General features: G+C 34.1%; 2 protein-coding genes and 1 pseudogene across 6 annotated transcripts; 2 read left to right on the top strand and 1 right to left on the bottom strand.

The window, feature by feature from the left end:
• The first annotated feature begins 5,441 nt into the window (after positions 1-5,441).
• LOC7481591 (delta(24)-sterol reductase) lies at positions 5,442-10,800 on the top strand. 2 transcript variants are annotated; one of them, XM_002315020.4, is made up of 3 exons: positions 5,442-5,763; positions 8,428-9,699; positions 10,030-10,800. In XM_002315020.4, the coding sequence occupies exons 2-3, from the start codon at positions 8,452-8,454 to the stop codon at positions 10,471-10,473; spliced, it is 1,692 nt and encodes a 563-aa protein (XP_002315056.1). In that variant the 5' UTR covers positions 5,442-5,763; positions 8,428-8,451; the 3' UTR covers positions 10,474-10,800. The 2 variants fall into 2 exon arrangements, with proteins under 2 accessions (XP_002315056.1, XP_024467051.1); XM_024611283.2 differs by having other exon boundaries at positions 5,471-5,763; positions 8,371-9,699.
• Positions 10,801-11,935: 1,135 nt separating this feature from the next.
• LOC112328972 (S-type anion channel SLAH1-like) lies at positions 11,936-12,612 on the bottom strand (annotated as a pseudogene).
• Positions 12,613-12,802: 190 nt separating this feature from the next.
• LOC7481592 (large ribosomal RNA subunit accumulation protein YCED homolog 1, chloroplastic) lies at positions 12,803-16,621 on the top strand. Of its 4 annotated transcripts, XM_052456886.1 has the most exons (4): positions 12,803-13,074; positions 13,551-13,639; positions 14,350-15,092; positions 16,112-16,621. In XM_052456886.1, the coding sequence occupies exons 3-4, from the start codon at positions 14,533-14,535 to the stop codon at positions 16,518-16,520; spliced, it is 969 nt and encodes a 322-aa protein (XP_052312846.1). In that variant the 5' UTR covers positions 12,803-13,074; positions 13,551-13,639; positions 14,350-14,532; the 3' UTR covers positions 16,521-16,621. The 4 variants fall into 4 exon arrangements, with proteins under 4 accessions (XP_052312846.1, XP_002315057.1, XP_052312845.1 ...); XM_002315021.4 differs by having other exon boundaries at positions 12,803-13,639; XM_052456885.1 differs by lacking the exon at positions 13,551-13,639 and having other exon boundaries at positions 12,803-13,171.
• Positions 16,622-16,706: the final 85 nt, after the last annotated feature.

The following is a 16,706-nucleotide window of genomic DNA, read 5'->3' on the forward strand; positions in this document are numbered from 1 at the left end:
TTTCATTGACAAAAAGTCAGGCACGTTATCTCTTCTGCCAAAAAAACTGGGGAATCTCTTGAACAGTAAAGGATCCAATGAAGGAGCTGGGCAAAATGTAATCTTGTTCTTGTAACAAGGCAAAACAATACAGTCTTCATATACTTTTGTTCTTGATTCTTATCTTTCAATCTTCATCCTTCGCATGCTACAGAAGCGAGATCCTCAATCCTTCATTTAAGGATGTTGAAATTCCGAACTTTCATCCGAACGAGGCTGAAGCAGTATCGGTACCAGCAGCTGTTGCCCAGAGCAGTATTGGTACGGGACCGCGTGCACGCCTAGCCTACTACTGGCGGTCCTGACATTAGACCTGACCTTTGATGTATTTCTCTCTTCTCTTTTCTTTTCTTTTTTTCATAGAATAATATTTATCTATCCAGATTAACATTAGACTTGCTGACTTGCTGTGACCTAAAAGAGACCCGATTCTTTTTTTTTAATAAATGAAAAAATCTGTCTTCCAAAATCTAACGGTGGAAGAAACTCTGCTGGGTGATTGTTCCCATATTCAATTTAACCTAACATATTTATCTACAACAATAATTGATGTACAAGGCCACACACATGGAAATATTATTATAATTTGGTAATATTTACAATATTCACTTATTCTTTAGTTTGGTTATTAAATGTTATTATAATTTTTCATTTGAATATTAATTTAATTTCAATTGTTATGTACTTGGTATAAAAAAAAACACAAATAATTAATTATTCATGGAAATTCGATTAAAATTATTTATTTTATTTTTATAACTTTTAAATAGATTTTGAATATGATTTTATTATGTTTATTGTGTTTTTTTTTTTTCATCTTCAAATCAAGTATACAACATCAACATATTATTTTAATATTTTTTATTAACTTGCTTTGAAAATCATAAAATATTTTTTTAAAGAATAATTGATTGTAATCAAGAAATATTACAATCATATAAAAAAATAAAAAAAATTATATTTATAAATTTAATAATAATATCAAATAATTTATTAATATCTGACCTTTTTTTTTCCCGCAACATAGCGCAAAATTGCAAAATAGTTAAATCTACAGGAATATGCTATAACATAGAACGTAAAAAGGAACAACACTTTAAATAGAAAAATAATCTGTATCTCGAGTTATTATATTATATGATACGCATTGGTAAAATAATACAGCACCGTTTTGTTTCTCGTCCTTAAAATTTTGTTTTTCAATTGCACTATTCTATGCATAAATTAATGCCAAATATGTCAAAATTCATCAAGAATATAAAAAAAATAAAAGAAAGGGATCAAAGTAGAAAACTCCACGAAATTAGGTGTAACACTCGGTGAGAAAAGTTAACTTTTGTCCTCCAACTCTTGAGTTAATATGTTTTCATTCCTTATTTTTTAAAAAATTTTACTTTAAGCCCACAACTTTATTTTTTTTGAGTTCTTGGTTTGTGAGATGAGAGAGATAATCACTAAATTTCAATTAATTTTTTTTTTATTGGTGTCAAAACAAAAAAAAATGATTTTGGATTTAAATAATTCATTTTAATAAAAAAAGTTCTATTCGAGTGTTTTTTAACTTTAATATAACCTGAAAAATTAAATCTAGCATTATGAATTTTTAGGTTTTGAGTTGACTTTGCATTTTTAAACTGATTTTCTGAATTGTTTTCGGTACAAAACATTGAAAAAATAGGTTTTAGCCAACCAAATTATGATGACAGGAATCTAAGTTTATTTTGTGTTTGATTTAAAGATATGGTTGATTTTTTTTAATGGTACAATCTTTTTAAAATAAAAATCACACCTTATTAAAATAAAATAAAAATATTTTTTATATAAATACATCAAAAAAAAAACCAACAACACCTTTATCATAACCCCATCTTTCAAACCCAGCAAATAACGCCTTGTTTTTTTTTTTTCTTTTTCTTTTTTTTCAAAAAGACATGTGCTCCTTAACAAAACAATAATAAACAATGTCCCAGAGGAACGCGCATGGCCCGAGAAGACAAGGCGCTCTGTCCTTTTAAAAAAATTGATTGCAAAGTCAAGGCCGCCGTTTTTCATTAAAGTTTCAAGCGGGGGTTTGTTAAATTTTGAAATCTTTTTATTTAAGATTATTTTTTTATTTTTTTAATATATTCATATTAAAAATAATTTTTAAAAAATAAAAAATATTATTTTAACAAAAAAAATATTTTTAAAAATAACAACTACCATAACTTCAAATACTCAAAATAAAATAAAAATCATTCCACTGTCACGGGTACACGCTACCTCTCCAACCACCTACAATAAAAACAATTTTATAGGTGATCCAATAGTAAAAATCTGGGATCAAGGGGTTTGCTTTTCCTGTGGTCTCAGGTTCGAGCCCTATGATTGTTAATATGATGGCCACTGGAAACTTACGCGGTCGTAAATTTTAGGACCCGTGGGATTGGTCGAAGTACGCACAACCTGATCCAGACATCCATGTTAATAATAAAAAAAAAAACAATTTTGTGATTGATGTGAATTTTTGCGTTGAGAAATTGAATAAGATGAAGAGAAGTCATTGTTGAAGAATTGATAATTACATTTACAGTTCTTGGGACAACTTCTCAGAAAAAAAAGAAGTTAAAAATGGCAGCAGTAACCCCTCTCTATGTTTTTTTGTAATATTAGAAGGAATGGAACTGGGATCGTTGAATCAAGACAGTGACTATAAAAAGAAAGGGGGTCCTCTAGTTAAGGAATTGGTTAGAAAATTTTGTTTTCCTTTTTTATAATTGGTTTTTCCTTTTATTAATTGTAACAATCTAAGTATTTTTTTTTAAAGCAGAACTTCCTAATTAACGTATATTATATCAAGAATAAAAAATAATATAATTACAATTGTACCGTAAACATGGTCGGCCCCTTGTTTCTAACAAAAGATTTGCCATTAATTACTTTTTTTTATCATAGTATTATTACTTGATTTGACTCTAATTAAGTTAATGTAATTGCTTTTCATATATTATCTGCTTGGAGATTCAAGATTCAACACAATAACTTAGAGGGTGCGAGGAAGGAATTTCTTTTCAATCGTTCATTTTTAGAATGGTTTTAAGATATTTATAAAAACAATAAGGAAATTAATTTAATTCTCTACTTAACCCACCATCCCAAATAATTTCACATGCAAAAAAATAATCATTTGATATTCTTGACGAGAATAAAAATTTATTATCAAACAACATTGAATAAGATTGAGCTTTGCCTTTTCCAGTAACGTGGGATAATTTTTTAAGATGTTATATATTGATTTTTTTTAATATATATATAGAACTATAATACTATTTATCTCCATGCCATAGTTTTTTTTATTATTATTAACGTGAATGTTCGGGTCATCTTGCGCGCATCTCAATTAATTCTATGGACCCTGAAGTTAATGACCATGTAAGCCTCTAGTGACCATCATATTAGCAACCATAAGGTTCAAACTTGAGACCACAGAAAGAGCAAACCTTTTAGTCTCAAACTCTTATTGCTGAGCCACCTACTAGATAGTTCAGATGATTATTTATGTCATAGTTTTGAATTTATTTTTGGAAGTTTTTATATAAAAAAATAACAAGTTGAAAAGGAAAATTTTGATTGATAATGCACTTTCAATCTATTTTTCCCTCCGTTTTTTAATAAAGGAAGCAAGCGTGTCTATTAAATTACAATTTATTGACATGTTATTTATTTATATCAAAACGAAATTCTAATGATATTATATTTCACTTAGACACAATGATTTTCTCCTTTTACATTGAAAAGTCTCTTCTTCTTCTTTTTTTTTTGCGTTTCCACTTCGATTACATGCAGTGCTTATCACAATGCCATTTACGAGAAAGGTTGCAATTTATGAAACCGGTAATCAAGGAAGAAATTTGCAAGCTATAGGCAATTTTGACAGGCGATCCTGAACCTATTTTTAAGTTTGGCACCGTTTAGAAACGCGGTGAAAATCATGTTTCATAAAAATTTAATTTTTTATTAAAAATTAATTTTATTTTATATATTTTAGATCATTTTGATGGGTTGATTTTAATAATTATTTTTTAAAAATAAAAATATTATTTTAAATATATTTCAGCATGAAAAACACTTTAAAAAACAACTGTAATCACACTTTCAAACATTTTTTTTTTACTGTTTTTTTCTTCATTTTATCGTACTGAAGAATATTTACTGTCCTTTTTCTTAGTAATATTATATTATGTGGAATACTATAGGAGTGTTTAATATCACGGTTAAAATATTATATGTAAATATATATATATATATATATATATATATATTTAAAATATTTTTTATTGTTTTAATATATTTATATAAAAATAAATTTTAATAAACAAAATAAAATATTATTTCAATATATTTTCAAATAAAAAATAAAAAATAAATACTTTAACTATACATAACACGCCCACAAGTCAGGGCCGTGCCTATATCTGGGAACACGTTTCTCTATATAGAGCAACCGCATGAAAAAGAAAATGAATATCAGAATCGAAATCATCAATTCAATTCTCAAAAGGTAACTATTTTTATCGAAAAATCATATCAGAATTTCAAATGTGGAGAGAAATTTTTTTTTCCAAGTCGCATAATAGTAAAACTTTTTTTTTAAAAGAAATAACATAATTCAAAATTTAAAATTTAATAGCATAGTTTAGACTCATTTGTGACCCACAACTATAGATATCATCTGTCATTCTCTTAAAAAAATATATTTGAAATCTATTTTAAAATTTAAATTTTAAAAATAAATTAAACTTAAGTACTTACTGTATTCTTATATAAACTCTACAAGTACTATTTTTAATTGTAGAGTTTGTATAAAAATAGAAAATTTATAAATGTAGTGTAGAGTTTGTAAAAAAACAAAACAATTATTACTGTATAGGAATAAAGTTTGTTTTATTTTTTAAATAGTTTTTTTTTTTAAAATAAAAAAAACTGGAAATAATATGTGTGATAAATGCCGAAGATTTTATTACCATATTTAAGAAAGTATTTGTTTTTACGGTCTAATTATACTTAAAAAAATATTTTTTATATTATCATATTATTTTAATATATTAATATGAAAAATAATTATTTTAAGATATAAAATATTTTTAAAAACAATATTTACGGAGATGATGCAAAGTGCGCATCTATGTCAGTCTAATTCCTTCTCGAATTTCACTTTTTTATATTGGTAGGTCCACCTCCCTCTCCATTTGCATCATATCAAATAAAATCACCATCATTTAATTAAATGAACCTAGCAGCATAATGGGTCACATCAAATCATCTTTTCCTGGCTATCCTTTTCCTTTAAAGTATTTATAAAGCAAGTGCAAGATTAAATATTAAATTTTTTGGGGGGTTAATGCTTCATTAGTGCATGTTCGCAACAAAGAACTCTAAAAAAAATAGCTGTCACGGTCGTCACATGGTGGCGAGTCCAACGTGACAGCCAGCGAATCTCTTCGGGTTGTTTTTGTGATCTGTCTTCGATATCTTCATTTTTCTTGTTTCTTTCTCTTTAGTATTTCTTTTTTAAGAAAAGGAAAATACTATTTTATTATTATTTTTTGTATTTTACTAAAGAAATTATCACCCTGTTTCTACTCACCAGTCGCCAGTGAACTTCACTCACTATATTAATCACTTGAGCTTCTAAGCTTAAAATCCGGTCCCCATCTGCCCATTCCCGAGCCTCCTGTGTTTCAGGTAGCTTTTCTTTTCTCCTTCTCTAAAATCTTGTAGTCTTTTGGTTCTTTGGTCCCTTTTCAGCGTTTTTGTTAGCTATATGTTTTAGAAAATGATGGAATCCGTTGGAAAAGGGAGGTATTGGATTCGTGTGATGTGTTAAAAGCTACATTTTTCCTTTTCACTGAAACACAATGACTAGAAAGTTTTGTTTTTTTGGTTTCTGGCGAGTGTCATCCAAGTGGGCTTTGTTAATTTTTGTGTCCTTTAAACTAATCTGTTTGGTTGCAGAGAAGATGAAGGAAACTTAAACCTTTTAGACAGTTATTGTTCCTTAATTATTTTTCTCGCGCTCAATTTTAGTTTCTGTCCAAAATCTTTTTATTTTAAGGGTAGATCGGATCTCTTATTTCTCTTTTGCAGGTCTCATTTCCTGTTAGTTAACTACTTTGTTAATTTCATGTGAAAAATCGTCACATCTTTAGTTGTGGAAGTGTCTTTCTTTGGTGGAGTCATTTTTAGAAGATTGGGCTTTCTGGAAGTGCCTTTTGTACTATGTCATCATTTTGCTTGAAGAAATTCGCAATACCCGTTGAACTCGATCTGATAGTTAGTGGATCTGACATTTAGCAGTGTTTTTAAAACCCAGGGGTTCCATTTCAGATCAACGTTTTCTTTCCTTTTTTGTTCTGTGATCTTGTCAAAAAGATCTTGATTTCCTGAAAGAACTGTGCTTTTCGGGTCTCTAAGTGAGCATATGATATTTAATGTTACGCAGTTGAAGATAATTTGCTTTAGATCTTCTAAATTTTGGTTTTATAATGTCGCTCCTTGTGCTTTCTATGGTATGAATGTTGTTCCTTAAAGGGGAATGGAGGTACATTGAGGTTATGAATGTTAAGCAGATCACAGTGGGGAAATGCATTGTAGATCTAAAAGGATAATTAGCAATATCTAGGTTGCATGCGAGATTTATTATAGACTATTGAACCATGTGCGGATGATTTTGCAAATTCAACCTAACTAATCTCATTTTATATATATATATATATACCACTTATCTCAATTGTAAACATAAATCCATTTTCTATGTTAAAGCATAGCCAGGTGGAAAATATCAGCCATGTGGCATACAATTTTAAAATAATTAAGAAAAAGGTTGTTAAGTAAATAAACCGAGAGATTTTCTTCTCTTTCCAATTTTTCCCAAATCTGCGAATTAGGTTTTTATTTCTATTTTTTTAAAAAAATTGTGTTGAGCTTCATAGTTGAAATTTTGTGCCTAACGAGAATATTTATCAACTCAGCAAGCTTTGACACAGCAAATGAATTTTTGTTAACAATTAATGTTAGTTGGATCTTGCCTAAACGTAACAAACATAGTGTTGTAGTTCAATTTGCCTATTTGATATGAACAGTCTCAAATGGGTTTTTTCCAATTATTTTTAATTAACCTATAGGTTGCAGTGTGAGCTTCTTCTTTTCTTTTCTTTTTTCCCTTTTGGAAACTTTCTCTGAAATGGTATTTTAATTTTAATGTGAACTCAATTTTGTCGCTCTTTTATTGTTCCCTTCAGTTGGGTAGATGATAAAGCTGAGCATCATGTCAATGGTATCTTAATGTTAGCTATTATTTTTAGTTTGTCTAAGGCTTTGTAAAGACAGGGCCATCTGCATGCCTTCATTGTATGTATCTTTTTGCAGAATTGATATGCACCTAATCAGCTTGTTAAATTTTAGGACATATCATAGTTTTCCTGGTAGTTGTGATTCAATTGAACATTTTAGTTTTGGAAAGAACTTTTGTGGTCCTAAAGTAACTTTTTTATGCTACATTAAATGACTGCTTTTCCTATGTCTTTTTTTGTGTGTTAATCTCTCTTTTCTTGACATTCGAAGTTAGCATGTGCTTTTCAACATAATCTGCCAAGGGTATTTGTTCCAATGGGAGGGATTGGTGTATGCCACAGACCCAGGGGATACTTATTTATCTTGGTTAGACTTTGGCACTTTTAGTTCACCCATTGTACTTGTTGCAGATTCATAATGGAAATCCCTGTGGCTTCTCACTGACTCATGTTTTGCTGGGGCTAAAGGTTTAGGCTTTGTGCTTTGCATGTTTTGGATACTGGTGCATTAAGATACTATCTTTCTCTGCTCATGATGCCATCCGTTGACCTTATTACTACCTACTACTGTGCTGTATAATGTTTTTAACTACAGCTTTCTGTAGTATAACTTTCTTTGAAGAACATTTTCTGCTTCAATATGTGCATCAAAAGGTTCACATACTGTTTCTTAAGAGATGCAATTGTCCCTAAACAACTGTAATTTTGGAAAAGACCTGATTGATTTCAGATTCATCCTATTGACTAACTCAAGAACCCTTTTCATTTCTTCAGTGCAAACTGCAACATATTAGATTATTACATGCATTTTGTCGTGTGTAACAGTTGCGGTTAAAGGTTCCCTGAAGTATATGATGTTGATGCATTGTCATCAATACCTTTCCCAAATTTTATTTTTAAGTGGAATGCAGAAATTGTTGAACTTTAGTGCTCTTTTTTGCTGCCTATTCTTTGCTAATGTCCCAGAATCCTTACTGATGTTACTTTATTCATCTTGAAGGTCTGGAGCCTGAATGTGAATTTAAGCAATTTCTATATGTTTATATATTTTGTGTAGTGAAAGGAGTCTTCCTGAAGCACAATGTCTGATCTCGAGGCCCCCCTGCGCCCAAAGAGGAAGAAGGTGTGGGTAGACTATTTTGTCCAGTTCAGATGGATCTTAGTTATTTTTGTTGTTCTCCCAATCTCCTTCACCCTTTACTTTCTCACTTACCTTGGGGATGTCAAATCAGAGATGAAATCCTACAAACAGCGTCAGAAGGAACATGATGAAAATGTTAAAAAAGTGGTGAAACGCCTCAAAGAGAGGAATCCATCCAAGGATGGTCTTGTTTGCACTGCTCGTAAACCCTGGATTGCTGTTGGAATGCGGAATGTTGACTATAAACGGGCTCGGCACTTTGAAGTTGATTTATCATCTTTCCGTAATATCCTTGAAATTGACAGAGAGAGAATGGTTGCAAGAGTTGAGCCACTTGTAAATATGGGACAGATTAGCAGGGCGAGTGTCCCAATGAATCTTTCCCTTGCAGTGGTTGCAGAACTTGATGATCTCACTGTTGGTGGGCTAATTAATGGTTATGGGATTGAAGGAAGCTCTCACATCTATGGCTTGTTCTCTGACACTGTTGTGGCTTATGAGATTGTTTTGGCAGATGGCCAGGTTGTTAGAGCCACCAAGGACAATGAATACTCTGATCTTTTCTATGCCATCCCTTGGTCTCAGGGAACACTTGGGCTTCTTGTCTCTGCTGAGATCAAGCTTATTCCCGTTAAGGAATACATGAGGCTGACCTACAAACCTGTGGTGGGTAATCTGAAAGAACTTGCACAGGCCTATATAGACTCTTTTGCACCCAGAGATGGAGATCAGGATAACCCGAGCAAGGTTCCAGACTTTGTGGAGACTATGATTTATAACTCTACCGATGGTGTGATGATGACAGGGAGATATGCCTCCAAAGAAGAGGCCAAGAAGAAGGGAAATGTGATTAACAATGTTGGTTGGTGGTTTAAACCGTGGTTCTATCAGCATGCGCAGACAGCCCTAAAGAAAGGGGAGTTTGTAGAGTACATTCCAACCAGAGAATATTACCACAGGCACACAAGGTGTTTGTACTGGGAGGGGAAGCTCATACTTCCATTTGCTGACCAATGGTGGTTTAGATTTCTCTTAGGCTGGATGATGCCTCCAAAGGTTTCTCTTCTCAAGGCTACTCAAGGTGAAGCAATCAGAAACTATTACCATGAGATGCATGTCATTCAGGATATGCTTGTTCCTCTTTACAAGGTTGGGGATGCCCTAGAATGGGTCGACCGTGAGATGGAGGTAACCTTGGTCTACTCTGTTCCATTTCTTTTTACAGCTCCAGTTCTTTTTTTTTTTGGATAATTTTTACTTCCCATCTTTTCCTTGCATATGCTAAAAGTATTCTCCTCGTATGATTGATTTGAGTGAAATATTAAGTCAACTTTGTATCCTCCTAGCTTTAGTCGGGAACTCTTGTGGGCTCTGGGCAAGGAAACTATTTGAGAGGACATGACCATAGCAGGTGTTTGATGTTGTAATACATAATACTATAATAGCATGAGGATGTAAAATGACTGCATGAGGGTTGAGTGTCTTAGACTTTGACCTGACTGTTGTTGATTTTTCCAGGTATATCCCATTTGGCTTTGTCCGCACAGGTTGTTCAAGCTTCCTGTGAAAACTATGGTGTATCCTGAGCCAGGGTTTGAGCATCAGCACAGACAGGGAGACACATCCTATGCCCAGATGTACACCGATGTTGGGGTGTATTATTCACCTGGACCTGTGTTGAGGGGTGAGGTGTTTGAAGGTGCAGATGCAGTTCGTAGAATGGAGGACTGGTTGATAGAAAACCACGGCTTCCAGCCTCAGTATGCAGTGTCTGAGCTGAATGAGAAGAAATTCTGGAGGATGTTTGATGCTGACCTCTATGAACACGCCAGGAAGAAATATGGAGCTGTGGGAACCTTCATGAGCGTGTACTACAAATCCAAGAAAGGAAGGAAGACGGAGAAGGAGGTGCAGGAAGCAGAACAAGCCCACCTTGAGACTGCTTATGCTGAGGCTGGTTAGTAATGGACTGATTTTGAAGTGAAGTTTGGAAATGTGAAAACTATAGCATTTCTTTCTTTGCTGTTTCTTGCGTTTTCTGGTTGTTGCTGATAGATTAGACTCTTGTTTGGATGGTAGTTTCCAATCGTACTCGTGTTCTAGATAGTCTTGAGACTGTAGCCCTCTTCACACTGCTGCAGCCTGCAAAGGGCATCTGTTGTTTGGCAACTGTTGTGTAGCTTGGGGAGCGCGTCTAGTCAGGTCAGGTTACCGTTGTTTACTGAGTGGAGTTGTAATTGGCACTAGAGAAGAAATGAGAGATGATGATGATTCACTCAAAAGTGAAAATGTTAATTTCTTCTCTTTTCCCCCTCTCTGTTCCAGCCTGTAACTGAACAGTATATTCAACGTTTTTAATTATTTGTGAAAAAAATAATTCCAAGAAAAAAAAGTTAATTGCAATTGAAAAACCCCAAAACGATTTGATTTGCTTGCGAATATTTTCCTCGCAAGCGACGGTCTGTTTTTTCTCTTCTCTTGAGGAGTGAAGGTTAATCTTGGAGTTTACCATGAGAAGGTTAGGTTAATAGTCACCAACGGTGTACCCATAGCGCCACCCACGATCTTAAGTTCTTATCCCAATTTAACGTATCCTGTCCAGCTTGAGATGGCCATCAACGTAGCTGAAAACCTAGAAAAGCTAGAGATTATCTGTATTCAAATCAAGTCATGTATAAGAAAAGCTCATGATATATGCGTTGATTTGGACAGGCTTCTAATTAGATTATAGTTTCTTATGGTGGGTGGTTAATATATTTATTCAACAATCCTCCATTCCACGCCCATCAACTTCATGACTCTGCTCTATCTCTCTGTTTTTAGTGTTAAACACAATAAATACTGTCAAAATAAGTGAGACCACGATGGAGGTCCCGGAAAGGAGAAGCATTAAAGCATCTGCAATGCCCCTTTCACTTCCTCTGCATAATCCCTTGAAGCGAGAGCTTGGACAGTCAATGGGAACGAGCAATTAAGCCCACCATGCAACACTGAACCTTCTCATAGATATCTCTTGAAGAGGCTAGGTCTACAAATCCGCTTCACATGTAAGAAAAAACTAGTTATGAATGAGAATGAAACTGAATAGCTAACTTGTAATTAAACAGCGACAGACCAATCAATTAGATATATAGTTTCGATCAGCATAACTATAGTCATAATCAAATTAATATATAGTCAAACCTTCACTGGTTGTACGGTTTTGTCCTACTTATCAAAGCAAAAACCAAAACCAAACCCTAATTCATGGTCCCTGCACCATATTCTTATATATAATTTATTAGTATTCAATGATTTCAAGCAGCTTTCCTAGGTCCTGACACAGGATTATAAGTTTCGACGAATAAGATCTGTATGATAGTTCCAAAGTCGGTCAATGTCTCGGCCACATTTTAAACATGGCTGGAAGCTTGTCACCATCAGATCAGCGCTGATAAGTGTACAAACAGCACCAAATAATGGACCATGCCAGGGGAAAACAAGAAAATAGCAATCTCTTTCCACCCCATCTTAGCTGCAGCTTGAGCACCAACCAAGTTTCCAATTACTGATAACTGGCTTGTTGGATTTGCAAAAGTTGACAGAAACCTCTTTCCTTTAGAGAACCATTGGCCATAAATTTTAACATCAAGTGCCACTATCGGAACCGCAAATACCCACCGAAGAACAAGGTAGGACACAGTGTTTGGAGCAACAAAGGGTGCAGATTGAAGCCAAAGAAGCCAAGAAATCCAGGGAGCGGAGCAAACAGATGATTAACCCCTACACGATGCCAGAATTCGGTTTCCACCACCTTGAAGAAAAACATGCATCTCAATATGTAAAGAAAAGAAAGTGAAGTAAGGATTAGGAAAGCAAGAGACCACAGCACAAGAAATCCTGCAGGGTGGAGCAGCGCAACATATGGTGCAGAGGGTCTGTGTCATCAATTGGTGAAATTACCAGTGTCTTGAATAACAAAGCTCGGCCACCTAGAGATAGGCCAATCCTAAAATAACCAGCGTGAAACTTTGTTAAGATGGACACTGGGGATGGCTTGATTCTGTCCACAATGATGCTCGAGGGGTTGGTCTGTTGATCTTCTGTAGTGGTGTTTGATGTTTAGACTATTAGCTCAATCTCGAATCGAGATCTTTGGGCTGGCATTAATACCTAATTATGTTAATAGCTAGTAGCTTTGGTATTTGTGGGTTTATCAAGTGGTGGCAAGGTTTTTATACAGCAAAGATGCTCCAGACTACTGGGAGTTAAACAATGAATGAAGTGCATTAAGAAATGTTTTAATCTAATAAATAAGAATATTCGAAGAATGGGCGAATAGTAAGCAATCTTAATTTTAGGGATTAAAATTAAGATTAAACCAATCTTTTTCTGTATTTAGCCGTCTGCACATTCGGCCCATCTTCGGCCTTTTTAGTTGTAGACTAGACTTGGGCCGAGATGAGAACAAAAGTATTGGCTCTAATCTAATCTAATGGAAGTTGCACAGTAGAGCTGTATTCAGTTCATTCCCCGTAACTGAGTTGAGTGTTCTTCAACACGAGAAGCTGATATTTAGTCACTGTAAGTAGCTAAGCCACACAATCTTCTTTATGGTGTCTATGTTGCTGCACCTGTCAACTTCACTCACTCTTGAACTATTACTACTTGTTTGTAATAGGTGAACAAGTGTTACTTCTTTGCTGCTCCCTCCCTGTTTTAATCATTTTTATGTGTAATGGGTTTCTTTTCTTGGTCTCTATAGTAACTGGGTCTCTCTCAAAACTCTTGTAGATAGATGCAATTGCATTTTGTTGGTCTAGTTTTTATGTTTATAAGCTGTTTGTAAGAATGTTCCGAGTACAAATTCTGTTGAGGTTTATGTGGATTCTTGCTATTTACTAATCATTTCAATTTAAAGGCTTCAGTGTCTTTTCCTAGCCAGACAGATTTGCTTATAACTACCCAGAGAATAGCACTTAGGCTCTTTGTTTTGTTTTCCGGTTTGAGCATGGTCTTGAATAAAGCATGTAGTTTTAGCCTCGTAAATCATCGTGCAGCGTTGCAGCCATTCACCTTCTCTATAATATAGTTCGAAAGTGGAAATCTTGAAATAACTGGACAACAATTCAGGACACTAAAATCCCATGTAAGCCTGTTGGTTTCTAACTTCAATCTCAGTCCTTGCATTTTTTTTTCTTCTAAACTTTTGTATTGTTGTCTATAATTTATTTAAGAAATTTTCTTTTGTGAATGGAAGGATTAGCTGCATATTGTTCATAAATAACCTGGATGTGAAAAGTACACTATTCAATTTCTAAAGGGTTTACCTTGAATAGGCAAAAAAGTCGCGGTTGCTTCAGTGTTCTTGAGTTGCCTTTATTCAGCTCTTCCTTTTCTTCAAGACGGTTCCAGATGTTATTCCTATAGAACTTTCCGAGTCAGCAATTCAATTAAAGTCTATTTAGAACTGTTTCTTGCTAGCCATGCACTAGCTATTATCACTCTTTGTGATTATGTTTAACCTATGGTAGAGCTTCATATTTTAAAACTTTGAGAGAATTGTGATATGAGATGTTACAAAATGTAACCATTAGCCAGACCATCAAGATACATGTAGCAGTATGTTGAAATGTTCTCTCCCTTCTCCTTACTTCTTTGATTGTTTTGATGTTATACGAAAATATCTTATTGCTGTCCCTTTAGTTTCATATTTGCCATGTACTTCCATATGTTGAGTATTCAAAACTTTTAAGTAGAAGCTGCCTGTGTTAAATAGAGCATTAGAATCATGTAGAATATTAGTCTGTTTTTTCTATTATGTCTTTCAGTCTAAACTGTTTTTCATTGTTTTTGCAGATTTAGTCAATACCATTGACTTCCCTCCAGTTCGTCTTGATTTCTCCCAACTCATATGATCAAGAATTGCATAACTATTATCTGGAGCATTTCTTATACTTCTATATATTTGCATAATAAACAAAAGAGCTTCATCGCCTCTTCTCAAATAGAACTTCTCCTAGCTGAGTATAGGGAACCAAGATGTCACTTGTCTACTTCACATCCCCAATAGCTCTATCCCCGCACATTAACCAATTTAAAGTAGATGATTTGTTCTCCCAAAAAATTTCTCTATCAAATCCAAGCTTTTCCGTTGTTGATTGCAAAATTTCAAGGGGTGTAAGAAAGAGTGCATGTGATGTTTTTAGAAACAAATCACAAAGTATTATAAGGTTTACTACAAGACATGCAGTGTACTCTAACAGTCAGAAGTTTACTGATGTATCTCTTAATTGGGATGATCAAGAGGAAGAAGACGCTGAAGACATGGAATCACCATGGGAAGGTGCTATTATTTACAAGAGAAATTCTTCAATTTCACATGTGGAGTACTGCACAACTTTAGAAAGGCTTGGGTTAGGAAAACTTTCAACTGAGATTTCAAAATCAAGGGCTTCGGTAATGGGATTACGTGTCACGAAGGCCGTGAAGGATTACCCTCTTGGAACTCCTGTTCAAATCTCCATTGACGTGACAAAGAAGAAGAAAAGGTTGAGACTAGATGGGATCATCAAAACTGTCATCACTCTTGGTTGCTATAGGTATTTTAGTTTCTGATCCTTCTTTTCCAGTGGACTTAACTTTTTTGCCCTAAGTATTCGCGCACTCTTTAAAATTCTTTTTTGCTTCTACCATATTGCATTTATTTGTATTGTATTTTTTTTCTTTAGTTTCCAGTTTTACCTAACAATTAGTTGAGAATGATTATCGAAAGCTAATCAGAATGGTGATTCACTGTCTACTGTATGTGTTTGTGTTGGCTGTTCGAAATTATTTGCATATGATTAAATTTGTAAGAGGTTTCATGGAAATTCTTGCCCCAATCCAACCAATTCAACACATCTATTTTTAGAATTATCTGGATGTCTCTTGTGTGATTTTTATTATAGCATCTATGAAAAGCTACAAATAGTGACTCCACTCTTAATGTGGTGGTGTAGTGTTCCTATACAATTATCATAGAGTTGGGTTGTAAAGTATGCCGCTCACAATAGGAGTCTGACAGCTGTGTGACCATATTTCAGGGAAATTGCAAAATGTTGCACTTTTGAGTTTTGACCAATTGCTAATCATGATTTTTTTGTCACCAGCCCCAAATAGAACTACCAGCTTTGATCTATGCTGGCAAGAATTTTGTAGGTTATTCATGAGATAAGTAGCTTATACCTTGACCATGTTTGCTCGTTGAATGCACTTAATGTGAGAATATATTTTAGGATAGCGATTGCTGGAATTTACATGCAGCAGCTGATATTAAAGACCTTTGACTTGTCTGGAAAAAACAATTTAACCAGTTCATCAAATTTTCTTGTTTACCTCTGATGTCTGACCGCATCAGGTATGGGTGTTAGTGTTCATCTTGAACTTCATTTAAAAGTATTGACAAAAGGTTGAGAATAATATGACAATATCTTTTGATTTGATGCCAAGAATTTTCCAAGTCATACATAATCTTCCCATGTAAGCCAGATTTTATGTTGCATTTTGTTTCACAACACACTCAGTGCTTCCTTATCATTCTTCTGTTATTGAACCTACTTGTTTATCGTTTATGTTGAAGGTGTGGAGAGCCAGTTGCTGAGGGCATTTTCTCCAACTTCTCTCTCTTACTATCTGAAGAACCCGTGGCAGAACCAGAGATTATTAATATGGGGAAAGTATTTGGTAATGATAAATTGAAATCTTCAATTTTTGAGGAAGAAGACGGTGATGAAGCTTCAATCGAGTGGGACGACCGGTTGCACTTCCCTCCTGAAGATAAGGAAATTGATATTTCAAAGCCCCTCCGAGATATGGTGCATGTAGAAATTACCCTTGATGTCATCTGTGATCCAAGCTGCAAAGGTTTATGCCTCGAGTGTGGTACAAACTTGAACAAGAGCAGTTGTAACTGTAGCAAAGAGAAGGAGAAGGAGAGAGGACCCGGCCCTCTTAAAGATCTGAAAAAACAGATGCTGTCAGAATCTTAGAGTAATTGCACCTCAAACATTTTCTCGCGTTCGTTCGCAAGTGGTGGAAATTAATAGGGTTTTCTCTTTAAAAAATGTTCTACAAAAGTGCATTTGAATCACGCCACGCCATCATATGGATTTTACCTCCATGTGTGATAAAACACATGCAGACAGACCCCTTTCAAATGTTCATTAACCCATCAA

This window comes from Populus trichocarpa, chromosome 10, assembly GCF_000002775.5.
Source record: "Populus trichocarpa isolate Nisqually-1 chromosome 10, P.trichocarpa_v4.1, whole genome shotgun sequence".
NCBI classification, from domain to species: Eukaryota; Viridiplantae; Streptophyta; class Magnoliopsida; order Malpighiales; family Salicaceae; genus Populus; species Populus trichocarpa.